The sequence below is a fragment of the Astyanax mexicanus genome, chromosome 22 (genome assembly GCF_023375975.1).
Source record: "Astyanax mexicanus isolate ESR-SI-001 chromosome 22, AstMex3_surface, whole genome shotgun sequence".
NCBI classification, from domain to species: domain Eukaryota; kingdom Metazoa; phylum Chordata; class Actinopteri; order Characiformes; family Acestrorhamphidae; genus Astyanax; species Astyanax mexicanus.
The window spans coordinates 31686653-31709011 of record NC_064429.1 but is presented as its reverse complement, the minus strand read 5'-3'; the positions used below and the strand labels follow the sequence as shown (position 1 = coordinate 31709011).

Here is a 22359-nt window from a genome sequence, read left to right as displayed (position 1 = left end):
TCTCTCTATCTCTCTCTCTCTCTCTCTCTCTCTCTCTCTCTCTCTCTCTATCTCTCTATCACTCTATCTCTCTCTATCTCGTTCTCTCTATCACTCTCCCACTCACACTCTCACTGTTTATCTCTCTCTATCTCTCTCTCTATCTCTCTATCACTCTATCTCTCTCTCTCCATCTCTCTATCACTCTATCTCTCTCTATCTCGTTCTCTCTATCACTCTCCCACTCACACTCTCACTGTTTATCTCTTTATCTCTCTCTATCTATCACTCTATCTCTCTCTATCTCTCTCTCTATCTCTCTAACAGTCTATCTATCGCTCTCTCTCTCCATCTCTCTATCACTCTATCTCTCTCTATCTCGTTCTCTCTATCACTCTCCCACTCACACTCTCACTGTTTATCTCTCTCTATCTCTCTCTCTCCATCTCTCTATCACTCTATCTCTCTCTATCTCTCTAACACTCTATCTATCTCTCTCTCTCCATCTCTCTATCACTCTATCTCTCTCTATCTCGTTCTCTCTATCACTCTCCCACTCACACTCTCACTGTTTATCTCTCTCTATCTCTCTCTCTATCTCTCTATCACTCTCTCTATCTCTCTCCATCTCTCTATCACTCTATCTCTCTCTCTATCTCTCTAACACTCTATCTATCTCTCTCTCTCCATCTCTCTATCACTCTATCTCTCTCTATCTCGTTCTCTCTATCACTCTCTCACTCACACTCTTACTGTTTATCTCTCTCTATCTCTCTCTATCTCTCTATCACTCTATCTCTCTCTATCTCTCTCTCCATCTCTCTATCACTCTATCTCTCTCTATCTCTCTCTCCATCTCTCTATCACTCTATCTCTATCTCTATCTCCGTCTCTCTATCACTCTCTCACTCACACTCTCACTGTTTATCCCTCTCTCTCTCTCTCTCTCTCTCTCATTCCTCCATCACGCTATCACTCTCTATCTTTACTCCTCTATCTCTCTCTCTCTCATTCCTCCATCACGCTATCATTCTCTCTCTATCTCTACTCCTCTATCTCTCTCTCTCTCTACTCTTTATTGTCACTATTCACACTGGTTGTGAACGCATGCTGGTGCCTCTTTGTTATCTTTCTTTTTTCTCACTCCTCTCTCTACTATCTCTGTCTTTCTCACTCTCTCTCTCCCCTCTATTCCTCTATCTATCTCTTACACTCCTTGTCTTGCACGCTCTCTTTATTTCTCCCTATTCACTGTTTAGTTCTGTCTCTCTGTCTCCTCTGTTTCTTTATCTCCTCTTCAGGTTATCTCTCTCTTTCTCATTTTTCTCTTACTCTCTACACTATAGTCTCTCACTCTCTGTTTTTCTCTCGCGCTGCTTTCACACTCTCTATCATCAGTATTCTCACTGGTTGTAAATGTATTCTGGCTTCCCTCTCTCTCTCTCTCTCTCTCTCTCTCTCTCTCTCTCTCTCTCTCTCTTACAGGCACACACACACACCCTTCCCAACTTGCTTTCCATCCCTCTTTCTCTTTCTTTTTCTCATGTTTGTATTGTCTGTTTTTCCTTCTGATTCTGTGTCTCTTCGTCATTTTTACTATTCTCTCTCTTCATCTCTCTCTTTCTCTCTCTCCCCTACACTACAGTCTCTCACTCTCTCGCGCTGCTTTCACACTTTGTATCATCTCACTATTCACATTCACACTGGTTGTAAATGTATTTTGGTTGCTCTCTTTTCCCTCTCTGTCTCTTTTTCTCTCTCTCTCTCTCTTTCTATTCTGTTTCTATATATCTCTCTCACCAACTTATATGCATTGTTTATTTCTTTCTGTCTATGTCTCTCTCTCTATCTCTGTCTCTCTCTCTATATATCTCTGTCTCTCTTTCTGTCTCTCCCTCTATCTGTCTCTCTTCCTCACTTAATGTTTATCTTTCTCCACCATTAGCGCCTCCATCTCTCTCTCTTTCTCTTATTCTCTCTCTCTGTCTGTCTCTCTTTCTCTTTCTCTCTATTTCTCTCACTATCTCTGTCTCTCTCTATTTCTCTTTCTGTCTCTCCGTCTATATATCGCTCTTCCTCATTCAATGTTTATCTTTCTCCACCATCAGCGCCTCTATCCCTTTCTCTCTCTCTCTCTCTCTTTTTCTCTCTCTCTCTATCTCTCTCTATTTCTCTTTTTCTCTCTCTTTGTCTCTTTATCTCTTCCTCTCTCTGTCTCTACTTCTATTTCTCTCTCTCTCTCTTTCTTTCTCTCCCTCTAGCTCTCTCTTTCCCACTTACTGTTTGTCTTTCTCCACCATGAGCACCTCTATCCCTTTCTCTCTCTCTCTCTCTCTCTCTCTCTCTCTCTCTCTCTCTCTCTCTCTCTCTCTTTCTGTCTCTCTCTCTATCTCTCTCTATTTCTCTCTTCCTCTCTCTTTGTCTCTTTATCTCTTCCTCTTTCACTCTAATTCTCTCTCTCTCTCTCTTTCTTTCTCTCCCTCTAGCTCACTCTCTTTCCCACTTACTGTTTATCTTTCTCCACCATCAGTGCATCTATCTCTTTCTGTCTCAAGAGCAAGAGTTTCCTCTGTTGTACAGGATAAATCATCAGAGTTTCCAGCCTCAGAACACACAAGTTAGCAGCTCCCCAGATAAGATCTCCTAAACACTTCATAGAGTTTTTTGGTTTTGTTTAACATTTTAAAAAATTACTAAATGATTTCTTATGTGTTCCTTCATAGTCTGAAGTGTGACTTGAGTACGTTATCATCTTCAAATATCCTCAAGTGTTCACATCGGCATTTAAAAGCATCAGCCATTCCATCTGAGCTGCCATGAGTAGGCTAATAAAAGTGAGAATAAATTATTTTATGTTTTTCATTTACCCAAAGACACACAAGCTGAATTTTTCCTCCTGCTCAGCTCAATCTGCCTCACGTTGCTCTAAACGCGTAGGAGTTAATTAAGCTCTGTTCAATTAAAACGCGGTGCAGTGTGCGTCTGAAACGTTCTGCTTGTGTTTTTGTGTTTTTAATTATTTCTACATGTTTGAATGGTTTTATTTGGAGTCATTAAAGCTCATAAATCAATACGCCTCCTTCCATCTGGCCTGTTGTCTTTCTTTAATCGTCCACCTACTGATTCACAGGCTTTTACTGAGTGAGTAAATTTCAGGTTTTTCACCTTCATTAGGTCAGCAGGACCTGCTCTGCCCATCAAACATTGATTAAACATCATCAGAAAGTCTAGTTTTGTCTGAAAAAACAAAATCTAAACATCAACGTTAAAGCTAAAATCTGGAGAGGTGAAGCTAAAACTAAACCTGGAGAGTTAAAGCTAAACTAAACTTGAAGAGGTAACACTAAAACTAAAGCTGGAGAGGTGAAGTTGAAACTAAGCCTGATGAGATAAAGCTAAAACTAAACCTGTGGAGGTAAAGCTAAACCTAAACCTGAAAAGGTAAAGCTAAAACAAAATCTGGAGAAGTAAAGCTAGAAATAAACCTGGAGAGGTGAAGAGGTGAAAACTAAAACTAAACCTGAAAAGGTAAAGCTAAAACTAAACCTGTAGAGGTAAATCTAAAACCAAACCTAAAGAAGCACAGAAAAAATAATCCTGGAGAGATAAAGCTAATACTAAATCTGGTGAGGTATAGCTAAAACTAAACCTGAAGAGGTTAACCTAACAACTAAACCTAAAGAGGTAAAGCTAAAACTAAACCTGGAGAGGTAAATCTAAAACCAAATCTGAAGAGGTAAAACTAAACCTAAACCTAAAGAAGCAAAGAAAAAAATAATCCTGGAGAGGTAAAGCTAAAACTAAACCTGAAGAGATAAAGCTAAACTAAACCTGAAGCGGTAAATCTAAATAAACCTACACTTAAAGAGGCAAAGAAAAAAATAAATCCTGGAGAAGTAAAGCTAAAACTAAAACTAAAGAGGTACAGCTAAAACTAAACCTGAAGAAGTAAAGCTAATACTAAAAATGGAGGCATAAAACTAAAACTAAACCTAGAGAGGTAAACCTAAAAACTAACCCTAAAGAGGTAAAGCTAAAACGAAACCTGTAGAGGTAAATCTAAAACCAAACCTGAAGAGGTAAATCTAAAACTAAACCTGGAAAGGAAAACTAAAACTAAACCTAAAGTCGTATAGCTAAAACAAAACCTGGAAAGGTAAATCTAAAACTACACCTAAAGTCGTAGAGCTAAAACTAAACCTGAAAATGTAAAGCTAAAACTAAACCTGGAAAGGTAAAGCTAAAAAAAAGTAATCCTAAAGAGTTAAAGCTTTTAAAGCTAGAGGTAAAGCCTAAAGAGCTAAAACTGTTAAACTGTTTAAGCCGCAACAAGGGCCTTAATGGTTCCCCTAGTGAGTCGGAAACTTAAAAACAAGTCCTTTTAGTAAGTTAGTTCTGAGATTTTATCCACATTTCTGTATAAATATAAAGTAATCTAGCTATTTTCTGAGCTTGACAGTACCGACACTGTGTTAAATCCGCTAAATAACAGCACTAATGTCTTCAGGCTGTGATTCACTTGTCTTTAAAAGGCTAACACATTACATTTTTCTAATTAATTTCATACTTTAACATGTTACTGTTGACAGAAGGATAAAAATGTGTTCCCAGGGGTTTTAAATGTCCACCTACTGATATCAAGACTATTCCTGTACTCATCCCTCTAACACTCACTGATCAGGAAGACTGTTTACCTCTAAACTAGCCTCGCTTTCTGACGTTTCCTGAAAGCTCGTGACTCAGACCCCGGGGAGGGTGACGGGTGAGCCCCGGGGGGATCAGTGCCCTCAGACTCGGGCACTTTTTGAGGTAAATACCAAACAAATCAGATTCCTATCTGCAGCCCCCAACTATTAGGCTAATTGGCTAATCCACATCAGGTACAAGGTAATAAGATCATCCAGAGGAAATGAATGCAATCTGGCTCTATTTCCTACCAAACACTAAACGGATTAATGGTCTCCAAGTAGCTCATGGCAAGTAATTGTTGAAGATCTGAGTAATTACAGAATATTAATTTGCTGTGGTGCACCAGGCCTGGATTACAGGGCTATGTTCACAATGACATCCCAAAAGTCACGTGAACGCAGTACGTCAACTGTCTGATCACGAATTGTAACTTTAAGTGATGCATTTATTTGCAGAAAATGAGAAATGGCAAAAATATCAAAAAAGATGCTTAAAAGAGCTTACAGACCTCAAATAATGCAAAGAAAACACGTTCATATTCATAAAGATTTAATATTTAGTGGAATAACCCTGGTTTTTAATCACAGTTTTCATGCATCTTGGCATCACTTTCTCCTCCACCAGTCTTACACACTGCTTTTGGATAACTTTATGCTACTCACTCCTGGTGCAAAAATTCAAGCAGTTCAGTTTGGTTTGATGGCTTGTGATCATCCATCTTCCTCTTGATTATATTCCAGAGGTTTTCAATTTGGTAAAATCTAAGAAACACATCATTTTTAAGTGGTCTCTTATTTTTTTTTCAGATCTGTATATGCTGTGAGGTGCTATCTTGTGAGTGAGGAGGTAGAATGTCAAAAATGGTTATCTGGAGTGATTCCATAGACCAATCAGTTGGCCTCTCTAAAGAAACCTTTATTAAGTGCTTTCATTGTATTAACTTGCTGGGTTTTTGTGAGAAACCATGCACATTGAGGTTTTTTAGGGCAGTGGTTCCCAAACTAGTCCTCAGGAAACCCCAATGGTACACATTTTTGGTCTACCAGTAGACTGGTAGGTGTTGCAAGTTGGGTTCAAAGACAAATCTAGACCATCTTGGGATCCTTGGAGTCTTGGGGTGGTTTGATTTTGAGGGCTTGGATGGGCCAGTAGTGGCTCAATGGTCAGAGCATCAGGTTATTGATGATTGGTTGATGTTTCGATACCTGGATTTGGTAAGCTGCCACTGTTGCGCCCCTCTCAGGCGCCCTAACCTTCACTCCCTAGCTGCCACAACAATGGCTGCCCACTAGGGGTGGGAAAAAAAACACTGATATTATGATATTTCCTATCGTTTTGTTTGCAATATATCATCATCGATAAATGTCTGTGAAGTATTGTGGAGCATTATGTCTTGAGATATATTAAGTATGCAGATACAGAATCCTGTGAAGTATCGAGATATCTTTGTTATCATCGGCAACATATCATGATGATATTGCACTGTATGATGTCCTACGATTCCCATTCCTATTGCCCACTGCTGGTGGATATGGAAATCTTGTCTTGTTTTGTCTTGTCTTGTCTTGTCTTGTCCTAGAGTGTTCTAACACTAGGCAATCCTCCCTAAGCATGGCTCGGTTGACTAGTGTGATCGCTCTGAATGGTTAGAGCATAGAATGCATGCAATGTGAGCGCTATCACAAGTTGACGCCAGTGATGCTACTGTATGTTCCTGCATACAAACATGGCGGCGTTGTGCCAAAGTCAGCATCCCCACCAGGAAAAGCACCCTCTCTCATGAGCATGCGCTACGTATGTTACCGTGACTGAGATAGTTAAAGTAAGTTAACTGTTGGTGCACCAGAGAGAGGGTGCTTTACATGGCGGGGGTGCTGAATTTAGAAATGAGGGAGGTAAGTGTGCTCGGGCACGGATTGTTTAAACGTAGTGTGAGTGCAGGCCAGCTCTGGCACGATTCAAATGAGCCTTTAAACAAAAGAAGGGAAGACTCACCTTTCCACTTGTATTTCCACGTCCTTCTTCTCCACCCCTCTCTGTCCGTCTCCATTCACCTCCTTCTTGCTGTTGCTGTTCTTGATCAGCTTCAGAACCGGCTCGATCTCCTTTAGCAGGTCATTCCCATCGTCCACTCCATTCAGCAGCAGGCCGCCACCCCCCTCCCTCAGCAGGGCGTCCTGTCCAATCAGGGAGTTCTTGGCATCTTTGGCCTCTTTTTTGGGGGTGGAAGCTGACGACAGGTTCTCAATGGCCCTCAGCTCTTTGGCCTGTGTTCCCGGCTGCAGGGGCGAGCACCGTTCGCAGGGCCTGGACACGGGTTTGGTGATGCGGACGGTCCTGGGTCTCCCGTCTCCGCTCAGGGTGGTCTCCAGGTGTGTGGTGAAGCCCTCGGGACCCCGCAGGATCAGCACAGCGTGGCTTTCGGGTGAGACGTTCTTCAGGGTCTCCAGCGCTCGCTCGTAGCTCAGGTCCACCAGCGGCTTGTTGTTGACGGCCAGCACGATGTCGCCCACCTGCACTAGGCCACACTCTTCCGCCGCTCCGCCCCGGATCAGGTCCGAGATGATGACGGGGGGTTTGCAGACCCTCTGCTTCACCAGGAAGCCCAGTCCACCAATCTTGCGCTTGAAGAGACGCACAGAAATGATGTTGGGCTGGAGCTGGCATACGCTGGGCTCGGAATCCGTCATGGTGGCGATGTTCTGTAAAGACATATGGGAAGGAGATACTGTAAAACATGAGTACAGTAAGTCAGATCTTCATGCAGCACCATAGAAGAAGTCACTGAATTAGTCACTGTCTCTATTTTCCAGAGAAGACTGTGAGGATTTCCGGTATTAGATAGATAGATAGATAGATAGATAGATAGATAGATAGATAGATAGATAGATAGATAGATAGATTAGGAAAAATGGCCTCCATCAATACCCAAAGCAAACTTAAAGAAACAAAGTAACAGCCCAATGTTGCTCTAGTCTTTTAACTTTAGTGTTTCTTAGGTTTGTGTTGCCTCTTTTACCATCAGCATATCTCTCGAGTGAAGGCTGAGGCAGGGTCTTTATATCGGTCCAATGTGGGCCAGCTTGGACAGACCGGGGTGGCACTTCGCAAAGTGTATAGTCTTTAAAAGGGTGTAATTCCTTTGTTATGACATTATAATTATATTAGTGCTGTTTAATGATATTAAAATGCCAACATATCGTTTGCAAGTACCAGTCAAACGTTTGGAGACACATTCTCATTCACTGTTTTTTTTATTTCTTTATTTAATTAAGTTTCTACATTTGTAGGTTAATATTAAAGGCATGGAAACCGTTGAGGGACACATATGGAATTACCTCATGAAGACTATAGATAGATTATAGATAAAAATACCAAGAGTTTGCTGATCTGCCCTCAAAGATAAATGTATAAAACATATCTAACGTATAAAACATATATTCTGGTTGGTTTAACACTTTTTATTCAGAAAATAATTTGAAATAATTTGAAATAATATAATAAAATAGACTTTTTAAATTCCACTATTAAATTAAAATGTTCGAATCCTGGTCATGCAGCTTGCCATCAGCTGCCGGAGCCCTGAGAGAGCACAATTGCTCTTGCTCTCTCTCTGGGTGGGTACGGTAGATGGCGCTCTTTCATCACTCCTAGGGTGATGTGGATCAGCACAAGGCTGCGTCTGTGAGCTGGTGTATCAGAACTGAGTCGCTGCATTTTCCTCCGAGTGCTAGCGCTGTGAAGCTACTCGGCAATGCTGCATCACATGTGTCGGAGGAGGCGTGTGCTAGTCTTCACTCTCCTCGTGTTGGGGCTTCACAAGTGATAGGGGAAGTCTTAATGAGTGGGTTGGGTAAACCCTTTTTATGAAATAGGTAGCTTGTTAAATAAATCATAAGATTATAGACTTAATATATCTGAATGTATTAGTGTGAAGCGCTGCGTCTCGAGTCTGAAATGCCTGTTTTAATATTATTGTAGTGTGGAGAGAAACAGAAGGCGGGGCTAAAGGTGAAGTGCTGCTGTCCGCGGTCCTGAATTCCATGCTCCCGCTGGCAGGTTGAGGGCTGTTTTGAATAATTCCGGCAGCGGGGATGCCAGACTGCTTCCCGGCTTTCCTCCCGCAACCTAAATTGCTTTGCCATGAATGACACGCCTATCAGTGTCACATCGGCGGGTCGGGTCAATAGGTCGGATGGCACGGTGCCCGCGGTGCCCGCGGAGGCTGGCAGGTGATTAGAAGCCCTGACAGCCTGTAGAGAGGGGCTACTTAATGTTGATTTCTTCATTTCAGATCACAGGGGGGCAAAATTGTCACACCGGTTCTGCGAGTTGTCCTGTTCTGATAAGCTCGGGTCGCGGCGGAGACTCAGATCTGTTTGGGATTACGCAAACTGTGCTGTGACGCTGTCGCACGCGAGCGGGACTGTGACGCAAAGTGACACAATTTGCTGGAGGAGAGAAATTTGCATTTGTTTAACCTCACACTACATACAGCTCAACGAGTTTCTTTGATTTTACCAAATTAAAAAACATCTGGGATATAATCAAGAGGAAGATGGATGATCACAAGATAATCATCAAACCAAACTGAACTGCTTGACTGAACTTTTGCACCAGGAGTAAAGCAGCATAGAGTTATCCAAAAGCAGTGTGTAAAACTGGTGGAGGAGAACATGATGCCAAGATGCATAAAAAAAACTGTGATTAAAAACCAACCAGGGTTATTCCACCAAATATTGATGATTTCTGAACTCTTAAAATGTTTAAAACTTTATGATTATGAACTTGTTTTTGAACTTTTGTTTTATTTCAGCCATTTTTCATTTTCTGCTCTAAAAACGCTCTAAATTACCGTATTTTTATTTGGAATTTGGGAGAAAGATTTTCTGTAGTTTATAGAATAAAACTGTTATATAAAAATGTTAATTTTACTCAAACATAAACATATAAATAGCAAAATCAGATAAACTGATTCAGAAACCGAAGTGGTCTCTAAATGTTTGCCAGAGCTGTATGTCCAAATGTTTGTTGACACTTCTTCTAATGAGATGCATCCTTTCATCTGCATAAGTTGCAACCATTGCTGACACATATGATGCACATGCTCAAAAAAGACACAGCTCATCTAGCACTTGTAGAAAGAGGTTTTACTTATAGAATAGGGCTCCCTGGAACATAAAAAAACATGAAAAAAATGACCTAAAACTTCATCATATTTTCACATAAATCTTAGACGTAGATCAAGAGAACCAAATCAAACAAATAAGGCCAAAATATTGGATATGTTTATTTATTTTGTCAATAAATGGATTTAATAATTTCCAGTAATTGTGGATTAAACATACACATTTGCCCAACATACAAGCATTTTAGCCCATTCTTCCTTCCTAAACAACTTCAACTCCTCCCACAACATTTCTACTGGATTACTAAAATCAGGACTTCGACTTGGCCCCATTCCAAAACATTCCAAAACTTTATTCTTATTTAGTCAATCTTTCTGAGAATTACTGAGGGTTATGTTTGGGTCATTGTCTTGTTGCATGGCCCACGTTCTGTTGAATTTCAGCTCATTTAGGACAGAGTAGGCCCAAACCTTGATACTAGCTCCACCATGTTTCACAGATGGGATACTTTTTTTAATGATGGAATGTATGGAGTGAACAAAATATTGCAGCAATATATATATATATATATATTTAGTGTAGTATCTGCAGATGGGCAATTTTTTTTTCATGGAACAAATAGTTTTAATGGCCTTTTTTTCTTCTTCTGCACTGTTGCATTGTTGGTCAGGCGAATAGTTTTGTTTGTTTGATCTGGTTCTCATTATCTACTGTACTATTTTTAGTAAAATCCGACGAAGTTTTAGGTTAAGTTTCTGCAGAAATTCTAAAAAATTCTAAATCACCTTTAATCACCATTCTATGTTTGCAATGTAATTTAGTTTTTAGTTGATTTTCTGGAAGCGTTTATAAATCTTCATTAAAAAAAAAGCATGAACAACTGAAGAATAATGAAGTAAGAAAATCTTAGTTCTAAATAATAAGCTTTAGTTTGAAGTGTAAAAAGATTTAGTCTGATGAAAGAAAATCCCGTTCAGAGCAGGGTTTTATTGAGACGACTCCTGCAGGGTTTGAAAGATGAGATTTGCTCATTAGGGGCTTTATGGATTAGTTTGAATGGAGAGAAAACTGAATTATTGTCAAGAAACTCAAAATTCTCAGCACATCTAAGTGACTCTCTGAATCCCTGATGTAAACAGGCAGCGTTTCATGCGTGCAGGAGCTCAGCGTGGCTGTTGGACTGCAGATAAAAACGCATTCGACTGTGTGTCGTGTGACGCATGGTGACGAATGGTTTACACACAATTTCGAGTTAAATAAACGTAGATTTGGTGTCACTTTCTATGACAGCTCAGATCCAGCACTGATACGACTGCGCTACAGCTCTGTTTGTGTAATCTCCTTTATTATACGCTCTAAAACTCATAGCCTCAATTTCTTCCAATGAAGAATCTGTCTGTGACCGAAATGGCTCCCTATTTACTAGTTAGGGCACTATTGAGCATTTCAGCCATTTTTCTTTGAGTGTCCGAATCTTTAGGGTGAATTCGAACGTGATTTTGAGGGCACTAAAAACTCCCATAATGCATCATGATTTATAGTAAACTTCGCTGCTTACTAAGCGAGCTGAATGTGTCCCAAAATGCTTTTTTGAGGGATTCGCTACTAAGCAACAGACAGCCGAAGAAACGGAGCGGACAGCGAGCCACCAAGGTTGCCAGATTGTTACAGAGGGACTCATATAAAACCAATTCACAGGGTAAAACGTGTTTTAAATCCGCCAAAATACTGAGAAAACCACCCAAACAGCTGATGTTCGTCAAATAAACAATATTACAGGGTTTATTCCAACATGATCTTAACTAAAATATCATAAATATCTTAAATATCACTGATTACAAAGAATGATATTTAAATGAGTTCATCTGCGTATTTGTATTATATGTTTTGTGCCTTGTATCATTGGACACACGAAACAAAAATGTAAAAACTACATAAAAACAACCTTGCAAGCAACGAAAGAAAGAAATAACTTACTCACATATAATAACGAACATAAACACAGCTTCAAATTTCCATCAGCAGGACTAAAAGCTCTGTCTCTGCCGAGTTAAGTTTCCAAACTCTTTACACTTGGTAGTTTTGTTCACCTGTCAAATCACAGCGTTTCCTCCAAACAATTTCAGACACAACTCGACATTTGGCATGAAACCACCCAATCTGGCAACAGTGCGAGCCGGTGTACGCTGCTATTTTTAAGGTTTTCCTCATGTAGTTCAGTAATGTGAGGATCATCTTCTAAACAGCGTGAATATAACAAACAGATAAATAACTTCACGATCAGCTCAGAGCTTCACTATCTTTAATTCAGAGCTCAGTTCAGTGTGTTTATGGAGTTTTAAACACGGTTCAGCCCCCTCTCTCACCTGTGTGTGTTTATGCGACCGGCGCTGGCGCATGATAATGATGAGTTAGTGTCCGAATTCACTCCCGTTTTACCACTAATCAGTGAACTTATTAGTATCTCCCTACATAGCGCAACACTAAGGAGGGAGTAGGGAGCCATTTCGGCCACAGCCTCTGTTTCCTCTGTTTTATGGTTAATTCCAGAAGCTCTGAGAAGTTACAGAAGATGTCTTTAAATAACATGGTTTAGGCTTCTGTTTTACACAATAAAGACTTAAGTGGCATTTTTGATTGCAACTCCTTATTGTAGGACTAATTAAATAAATATTTTATCAGTGTTTGGTCACATCGGCAAGAATATAGTGATATTATGTTTGCGCAATATCACCCACAATTTAGAGTTTAACCCTTAAACTTTAGGTCAACCATTTTATTATTATTCCTGACGCAAAAACCAACGTATTAAAATAATTTTAGGCAATTAAATCACTGAAAGATTGAAACTTAATTAGACCTTATTTCCAAATAATAAGAATCTTTCATTTGTGTTTTTGTCAATTGCTTTGCACAATAATTCTACTATTCTACTATGATCAGGTAAATAAAACAGACGGGAATGTACTCTTAGATGGGAGCTGAAATACTCTTAAATTAGATGCAGAAAGAAAATTCTACAGCGAGAACAGCTCAGAAATGATATGATGCTTGTTCTTACAGCCTACAACATACAGGCCACTTAATCATAATAAACTGCATGATCTACAAGTTTATCTATAAGGTGGCGTTAGGGGGGGAAGACTACACACTGTTGTTGAATAGTGCCAAAAGCCAATAGAAAAAACGCGCAAAACAGCAACATATCTCATGTATATGTTTTAATGTATATGTGACCGCAAATGTTCACCTAACTTAAAGTGGTTTAGTAATGTTTTAAAAAAAATACAGCTCTGGAAAAAAAAAATCAGTTTCTGAATATATATTTGAGTAAAATGAACATTGTTGTTTTATTCTATAAACTACAGACAACATTTCTCTCAAATTCCAAATAAAAATATTGTCATTTAGAGCATTTATTTGCAGAACATGAGAAATGGCTGAAATAACAAAAAAGATGCAGAGCTTTCAGACCTCAAATAATGCAAAGAAAACAAAAGTTCACATTCATAAAGTTTTAAAGTTTTAAAAGTTTAGAAATCAATATTTGGTGGAATAACCCTGGTTTGTTTTTAATCACAGTTTTTTTTATGCATCTTGGCCTCATGTTCTCCTCCCTCCACCAGTCTTACACACTGCTTTTGGATAACTTTATGCCTTTACTCCTGGTGCAAAAATTCAAGCAGTTCAGTTTGGTTTGATGGCTTGTGATCATCCATCTTCCTCTTGATTATACTCCAGAGGTTTTTAATTTGGTAAAATCAAAGAAACTAATCTTTTTTTTTCATCCAGAGCTGTATATTATAATAACATCCTGCATGCAACTGGAATCTCACTGTTTCCAACACTCTAAAAGCTCTGCTGATCCTCGATTTGCACAAATGCTTATATCACATCAACTGCAGCACGAATGCAGTCAGAAGGACAGAATAACAGAAACGGGTTAGGCTGCAGAGATATTATGAAGAGACAATTATTCTATTATTCATTCTGGTGACGTACGTCATTGATATTTTAAAGGATTCAGTGATAAATCGCAGCATGCAGATGCAGCTCACCAAGCATCCAAACTGAGCTTTGTTTCAGTGGGAAAGAAATAAAAGCCTGCAGGTCTGATTTAATGTAAAAAAAAAACTATTTTTCTATTTAATTTCTGAGATCAGTACTTTAAAAATTCACATTTAAACATGTTACATTTATTCTGAATGAATACGGAATGCCATCGTTTTCCCACATATATATATATAGAGCTTAAATAAAATCAGCTATCTATAGTACTGATTTAAAACATACACTGCTGAATTAACATGACATGTACAGTACTGAATTTACACTGAAAGTGCTGAATTTTTACCACTGAATACACTGGCTACAGCACTGAATTAACACTTATCATACAGAACTAACATCTCTAGTACTGGATTAACGTTTTAAGTACTTAACATCTATTTATTACCAACTTCAGCGCTAAATTAAAGCTGCAGTATTAAATTATGCAGTACTGAATTAACACCCACCATGCAGACATAACACTGACATTATTAAATTAACAGTTTCAACACTTCTAAAGTACTGAATGAACAGTCGACTTCTACACTAATGAATAAACACCTAAAGAACTGACAACACATCTATAGAGCCAAATTAACACATCCAGGGCTCCCACCTAAAGTACTGAATATACACCATCAGTACTAATTTAACAACAGAATATACTGTACCTGACCATCTACAGAACTACACTACTGAATAATCATCTACACTACTGAATAAACACATAAAGACTGACAACACATCTATAGTACCAAATTAACACATCCAGGGCTCACACCTGAAGTACTGAATATACACCAACAGTACTAATATAACATAAGTGTATACTGTACCTGACCATCTACACTACTGAATAAATGAACACCTACTCTACTGAACTAAAACAAATACATAACAGACCGTCTACAGTACTGAATCATACTAGTGAATAAACATCTACACTACTGAATACATATCTACAGTACTGAATCATCATCTACACTACTCAATAAACACCTACTCTACTAAATAAAACATACATATCAGAGAAGTCTACATTACTGGGTCATCATCTACACTACTGAATAAACATGTACACAACTGAATACATATCTACAGTACTGAATCATCATCTACACTACTCAATAAACACCTACTCTACTAAATTTAAAACACGCTTTATATCCACACTACCAAATTAACATCTAAAATACTGAATCAACACCCACAATACTGAATAAAAAAAATTACAGTACAGAGCAGACTTCTACACCACTACATAAAAATCTACAGCACTGAATAAATATGTGCAGTACTGAATTAACATCTAAAGTACTGAAACAACACCCACAATACTGAATAATAAGACTACAATACAGTGCAGACTTCTACACCACTACATAAAAATGCACAGTACTGAATAAATATGTGCAGTACTGAATTAACATTGAAAGTACTGAATCAACACCCACACTACTGAATAAAAAATCTACAGTAAGTACTGAATCAACACCGGCACTACTGAATTAAAAACCTAAAGAACAAAGCAGACTTCTACACAACTGCCTAAAAATCCACAGTACTGAATAAATATATGCAGTACTGAATTAACATCGAAAGTACTGAATCAACACCCACACTACTGAATAAAAAACCTACATTAAGTACTGAATCAACACCTACACTAGTGAATAAAAAAAACTACAGTACAGAGCAGACTTCTACACCACTACATAAAAATTGACAGTACTGAATAAATATATGCAATACTGAATTAATATCTACAACACTGACCCAACACCCACACTACTGAATAAAAAAAATACCGTACAGAGGAGACTTCTACACAACTACATACAAATCTACAGTACTGAATTAATATATGCAGACAGAATTAACATCTAAAGTATTAAATCAGCACCTACACTACTTAATTAAAAACCTACAGGACAGACCTGACTTCTAGACCACTACATAAAAATCTACAGCACTGAATAAATATATGCAGTACTGAATTACCATCTACAACACTGGATTTCAAACATGCTTTATATCCACACTACTAAATCTAAAGTACTAAATCAAGACCCACACTACTGAATAAAAAACCCTACAATGCAAAGCAAACTTCTACACAACATAAAAATCAACAGTACTGAATATATATATATATATATATATATATATATATATATATATATATATATATATATATATATATATATATATATATATATATATATATATATATGCACTACTGAATTAACATCTTCGACACTGAATCAACCCATACAGCATTAAAACAACTCCTAGCTACTGGATTAAATATCACATGCATTCTTTATTTCCACACTACTGAAATAACCTCTAAAGTACTGAGTTGATACATTCAGCACTTAGTTAAATTCCCTTTAAAACTGTTCATTTATGTCCAGTTCTTTAAATTCAGTAGGTGTAGTTTTAGTTCTGTCACACTGATGTAGACAAATCATTAGGACCACTCTTTTCAGACAGTACTGAATTCTGCTTTGCGGGCGCGCGTCTCTCTGATCCCCCGTCTGCTAACTGCCTGCCTGCGCGCGCTCTATTGCTACTTGGAGAAGAGTGGGCGCGCAACAGGAGAGCGCGCGCACACACCAGTTGCTTGCTCTCTGAGCACGCACACAGCATACACACACTCTCACACACACACACAAAATGCGCGCGCGTGCACTCCAGCCTGCCCACCTGTACGGTGCCACAGATGCATCTTACCGTGTGTTTGTTAGTCGTGGGTCTGTTGTCTCGCGCTCAGCTTCACTTCTCTCCTCTCCTGGCGAGCGAGCGCGCGCTCGGTGCGTGTCTCTCTCTGCCCGCTCTTTATTTTGTGTCCAAACTCGCGCGCGTGCGTGCGTCTTCCCCCCGACTCCCCTCCAAAAATACAACACACACTCCCCTCGTGCCTGCTGTGTGCGCGTGCGTGTGTGTGTGTGTGTGGATTGCGACACACAGCGAGCTGCTCGGACCGTGGCACGCGGGAGCCAGTTTTTATGGCCGCGCGCACCGCTGCCTCCTTCAAATGAGGGTGGAGTGGGGGTGGAGACGGAGCGCGAGCGTGCGTGCGAGCGCGTGAGTGGGTGCCTGGGTGAGCTTGCGCGCTTGCTCGCTCGCTCGTTCGCACGTGCGTGTGTGTGTGTGTGCGCGCGCTGACAGATGATGTGTCTTTCACTGATGCATTAGAATGTTTGTAAAGATGAATGAGATGAATGTGTGTGTGTGTGTGTGTGTGTGTGTGTGTAGAGAGAGAGTGTGTGTGTGTGTGTGTCTGTTACTCAACATGGTTTGTGGATGTGAGAGTGTTGTCTATGTCTATGTTACCTCCTAGCACTCATTTTTTAATATTGTTTAGTGGTGCAGCAGGCTAAGCGCTAACACTATGATCAGAAGATCGCTGGTTCGAATTCTGTTCATGCAGCTTGCCATCAGCTGCCGGAGCCCTGAGAGAGCACAATTGGCCTTGCTCTCTCTGGGTGGGTACAGTAGATGGTGTTCTTTCCCCTCATCGCTCCTAGGGTGATGTCGATCAGCACAAGGCTGCGTCTGTGAGCTGATGTATCAGAACCGAGTCGCTGCGCTTGCCTCCGAGCGTTAGCTCTGTGATGATGCTACTCGGCAATGCTACATTCCGCAGCAGTTCAAAAAGAGGCGGAGTCTGACTTCACATGATTTGGAGGAGGCATGTGCTAGTCTTCACCCTCCTGGTAATGGGGCATCACTAGTGATAGGGGGAGTCCTAATGAGTTGGGTTGGATAATTAGCCTTGTAAATGGTTGGAGATTCATGTGAATATATCTCACACTTATTTCACACTTATTTAACACTGACTTATTTTTGCTCCATCTTAAATAGTAAAGCAGTTACAGGAAGACAGCAGCCTGGATGAAACTGCTGCACCATTTAAGGTGGAACAAAGCTGCAAACTGGAGGATGATTTTTAATCCATAATTAATCCAAAATAGGCAGTTCTGACCAAAGGAGGATGGGTCCCCCTCTGGTCAGGCGGTGCCAATTAGTAACAAGAACCTACTGGGCATCATATTTAACGTCAGATAAACTCCATACTTATTCAACTACACACACACACGGACACAAAGGCGCGCACACACACACACACACACACATACAGACAAACACATAAAGACACAAATGCATGGCCTGCCGGCCTGCCCGTGTCATTATGTCAATCACTTCCGACTTGAGTGCTACCATCTGCCTCCCTAATGAAACCAGCACACACACACACACACTTACACACACACACATACACACACACACAAACACACATTCTCTCTCTCTTTCTTACAAACCCATGCACAGAGAAACTCATTCAGAGCTGGCCAAACTTGTTACTATTTATACAGAACAGTTTTAGCTGGTGTGTGTGTGTGTGTGTGTGTGTGTGTGTGTGTGTGTGTTGGCATGAGAGACAGCAAAAGATAGAGAGAGAGTGAAAAAGTCAGAAATCAAGAAATAGGAGAACACAGATGTATATACACATACGACCACTTAAAATATTATATGTTTCTTTGTTTACCAAATTAAAAACCTCTGGAATATAATCAAGAGGAAGATGGATGATCACAAGCCATCAAACCAAACTGAACTGCTTGAATTTTTTTGCACCAGGAGTGCAGGCATAAAGTTATCCAAAAGCAGTGTGTAAGACTGGTGGAGGAGAACATGATGCCACGATGCATGAAAACTGGGATTAAGAACCAGGGTTATTCCACTAAATATTGATTTCTGAACTCTTAAAACTTTATGAATATGATCATTTTTCTTTGCATTATTTGAGGTCTGAAAGCTCTGCCTCCTTGCTGTTATTTCAGCCATTTCTCATTTTCTGCAAATAAATGTTTTGAATTACAATTTTTTTATTTGGTATTTGGGAAAAATGTTGTCTGTAGTTTATAGAATAAAACAACAATGTTAATTTTACTCAAACATATAAATATAAATAGCAAAATCAGAGACAGACAGTCTTACCTACAGTTTTGGTGGAAACAGGAGAGTTGAGGTGCACATTGAATTCTGCCGTGATTTGTTCAGCCATGGTTTTATGTTTTTTGGGTACAATCCAGGTTAGCACCCGAACATCCCTTTCAGACAGCTTCCTCTTACAGCATCCACAGTTAATCCTGTTGGATGTGGTTGGTTCTTCTTGTTGGTATGCTGACGTTACCCTGGATACCGTGGCTCTTGATGCATCACAAAGACTTGCTGTCTTGGTCACAGATGCTCCAGCAAGACGTGCACCAACAATTTGTCCTCTTTTGAACTCTGGTATGTCTCCCATAATGTTGTGTGCATTGCAATATTTTGAGCAGAACTGTGCTCTTACCCTGCTAATTGAACCTTCACACTCTGCTGTTACTGGTGCAATAATGTGCAATTAATGAAGATTGGACACCAGGCTGTTTCAAAAAATCCATGAAACCTCCCACACTAAAAAGTTTATTTAACACTACATAGTTGAGTAATGTTTGAAAATCTTGGCTATTTATACGTAAAACAGACCGTAGTTCAGTGAATTCCTTTAAAATATAAGGCCGGTGATGTCAGTACGAATCCTGTTAAGCAGCCGGTGACCAGTCACAATGATCAGGGCTCGTGTGATTTGTGGACGGGAGCCATAAAGAGACAGATGTGGACGTCGCAATTGCACAAAGTGATGCAACCAGGATGTCAGCGGGGCCAAAACAAACTTCAAAACATCAGACGCAGAAGAATGTTGACACTACAGACTGACCGCCAACATCCAGCTCCATCCCTGAGACACAGAGCAAATCAGTGGAGGAGGATCTGTAAAGAACTGCATTTATAAACTCTGAGAGAACAAAGAACGAGAGCAGAGAGCTGATGTTGTGTGAGATATTGGGGATGGGCTGGGAAAGCTGGTATGTGGATGGTGATGGATGATGGGGTGGGACGATGTTGGGGAATTGCAGCGTAATAAAGTGTTTGGCAGGGTTTCATGTTCTGGGAAAGGGGTGGTACTAGTATGGGTGGGGAATGTTGCACAGCAAGGAAACAATACCAATAAAGTTTAGCAATAAACGCTTTACATAGCTTCACATGTTTTTTTTCCCAACCACAAGACTTGGGACCATTCCCATTCTTCTTTTCAAGATGCAAGATTCCACTCAAGAGAGCACTTAAAAATGATGAGTTTCTTTGATTTTACCTAATTGAAAACCTCTGGAATATAATTAAGAGGAAGATGAATGATCACAAGCCATCAAACCACCAAGCTGAACTGCTTGAATTTTTGCACCAGGAGTAAAGCAGCATAAAGTTATCCAAAAGCAGTGTGTAAGACTGGTGGAGGAGGAGAACATGATGCCACGATGCATGAAAACTGGGATTAAGAACCAGGGTTATTCCACCAAATATTGATTTCTGAACTCTTAAAACTCTTTATGAATATGAACTTGTTTTCTGTGCATGACAATGACAATAATTTTATTAGGAATTTGGCAGATGATGGTGATGGTGGTGATGGGGGCACCAAAAACCTTTTTTTTTAGTTTTCTCTTTTTTATATATAATTTTAGAGCGTAGATAAACACTTCACACCAGTTCTACATCCCAAGTGGGACACCCAACCCCTCAGTCTTTGTCCCAAGTCTCAAAAAAGTGAATTTTTTCATTTTTTAAAGATTCAGATAATGAGGACAGGCATAAAAAGACAAGTAGAAGCCGATTTAAAGCTCTCAGTCTTTCTCAAAGTCACATGCAAAAAGCCAGACTGCCATGAATAAGCAAACTGAAGAGGTCAGGAACATTTTCCTTAAATAGAGGCATGAAAAGCAAAAGTTGTTTTGCTTTTAAGAGGACAGCCATCAGCCATAATAACCCGTCTTTGTGAATTTCAAATGAAACCATCTGGCCCCTTGGTCACTTTCAAGGGAATAACACATTAATAATCTCATTTCAATATCTGAACACGGGCAAAAATTTGTAGGATTTAATAATATCTGCAGGCCAGTTTATAACGCAGTGCTGCTTACTGATACACTGGTACACTGATATACTGCAGTTAACATGAATCATTCCAGCTTTATTCCTATCAACCACCTGGAACACCATAGCAACTGCATAGCAACATCCTAGAAACTGCTCTGCAACAGCATAGCAACCACCTAAAACAGCATAACAACCACCTAGCAATTTGTAACATCACAGCAACTGCTTACCATAAAAAACACAAAAAACATCATAAAAATGATACTGATACAATGATACACTGCTGTTAACCTGAATCAATTCAGCTTCATTCCTCTTAACCACCTGGAACACCATAGCAACTGCATAGCAACTGCCTAGAAGCTGCTCAGTAACAGCATAGCAACCACCTGAAACAGCATAACAACCACCTAGCAATTTCATAGCAGCAAACACCTGGAATATTATAGCAACAGCAAATAACAGCAAAGCAACCACCTGCAAAACCATAGCAACCATGTTCCAATCCACTTGGAAAGAAACACATGGAAAAGCATAGGAATGCTTAGCAATCCTACAGGAACTTTATACAACAGCACAACAACCTTCCAGCAACTCTGCAGCAAGCATCTGGAATACCATAGCAACTGCTTACAACACCATAGAAACCCCCAAAAAGTGATACACTAATACACTGACACACTGCTGTTAACCTGAACCACTTCAGCTTCATTCCTCTCAACCACCTGGAACACCATAGCAACTGCACAACAACTGCCTAGCAACTACACAGTAAGCATCTAAGACATCCTAGGAACTGCTTGGCAACAGCATAGCAACCACCTGAAATAGCATAACAACCATCTAGCAAATTTGCATAGCAGCAAACACCTGGAATATCATAGCAACACTACAGAAACAGCAAATAACAGCACAGCAACCACCTGGGATACCATAGCAACCACGTTCCAATCACACTGCTGTTAACCTGAATCCCTTCAGCTTCATTCCTCTCAACCACCTGGAACACCATAGCAACTGCCTAGCAACTACACAGTAACCATCTAAGACATCCTAGGAACTGCTTGGCAGCAGCATAGCAACCACCTGAAATAGCATAACAACCATCTAGCAATTTTGCATAGCAGCAAACACCTGGAATATCATAGCAACACTACAGAAACAGCAAATAACAGCACAGCAACCACCTGGGATACCATAGCAACCACGTTCCAATCCACTTTTGAAAAGCATGCCAATGTTTAGCAATCCTACAGGAACTGTATACAACAGCACAACAACCTTCCAGCAATTATGCAGCAAGCATCTGGAATACCATAGCAACTGCTTACAACACCATAGAAACCCCAAAAAACATCATAAAAATGATACTGATACACTGAAACACTGATACGCTGCTGTTTACCTGAATCCCTTCAGCTTCATTCCTCTCAACCACCTGGAACACCATAGCAACTGCCTAGCAACTACACAGTAACCATCTAAGACATCCTAGGAACTGCTTGGCAACAGAATAGCAACCATC

General features: G+C 39.8%; 1 protein-coding gene across 1 annotated transcript in view; it reads right to left on the bottom strand.

Annotated features, from left to right (window-relative positions):
- nos1 (nitric oxide synthase 1 (neuronal)) overlaps positions 1 to 16865 on the bottom strand; it is a 108076-nt gene extending 91211 nt beyond the window's left edge. Inside the window, exons 1-2 of the mRNA XM_022667296.2 lie at positions 16584 to 16865; positions 6664 to 7370 (exon numbers count right to left, since the gene is read on the bottom strand). Of these exons, the coding sequence (XP_022523017.2) occupies positions 6664 to 7358 (695 nt within the window). The 5' untranslated portion in view covers positions 7359 to 7370; positions 16584 to 16865. The remainder of the gene's footprint in view (positions 1 to 6663; positions 7371 to 16583) is intronic.
- Between the last annotated feature and the right edge of the window lie 5494 nt (positions 16866 to 22359).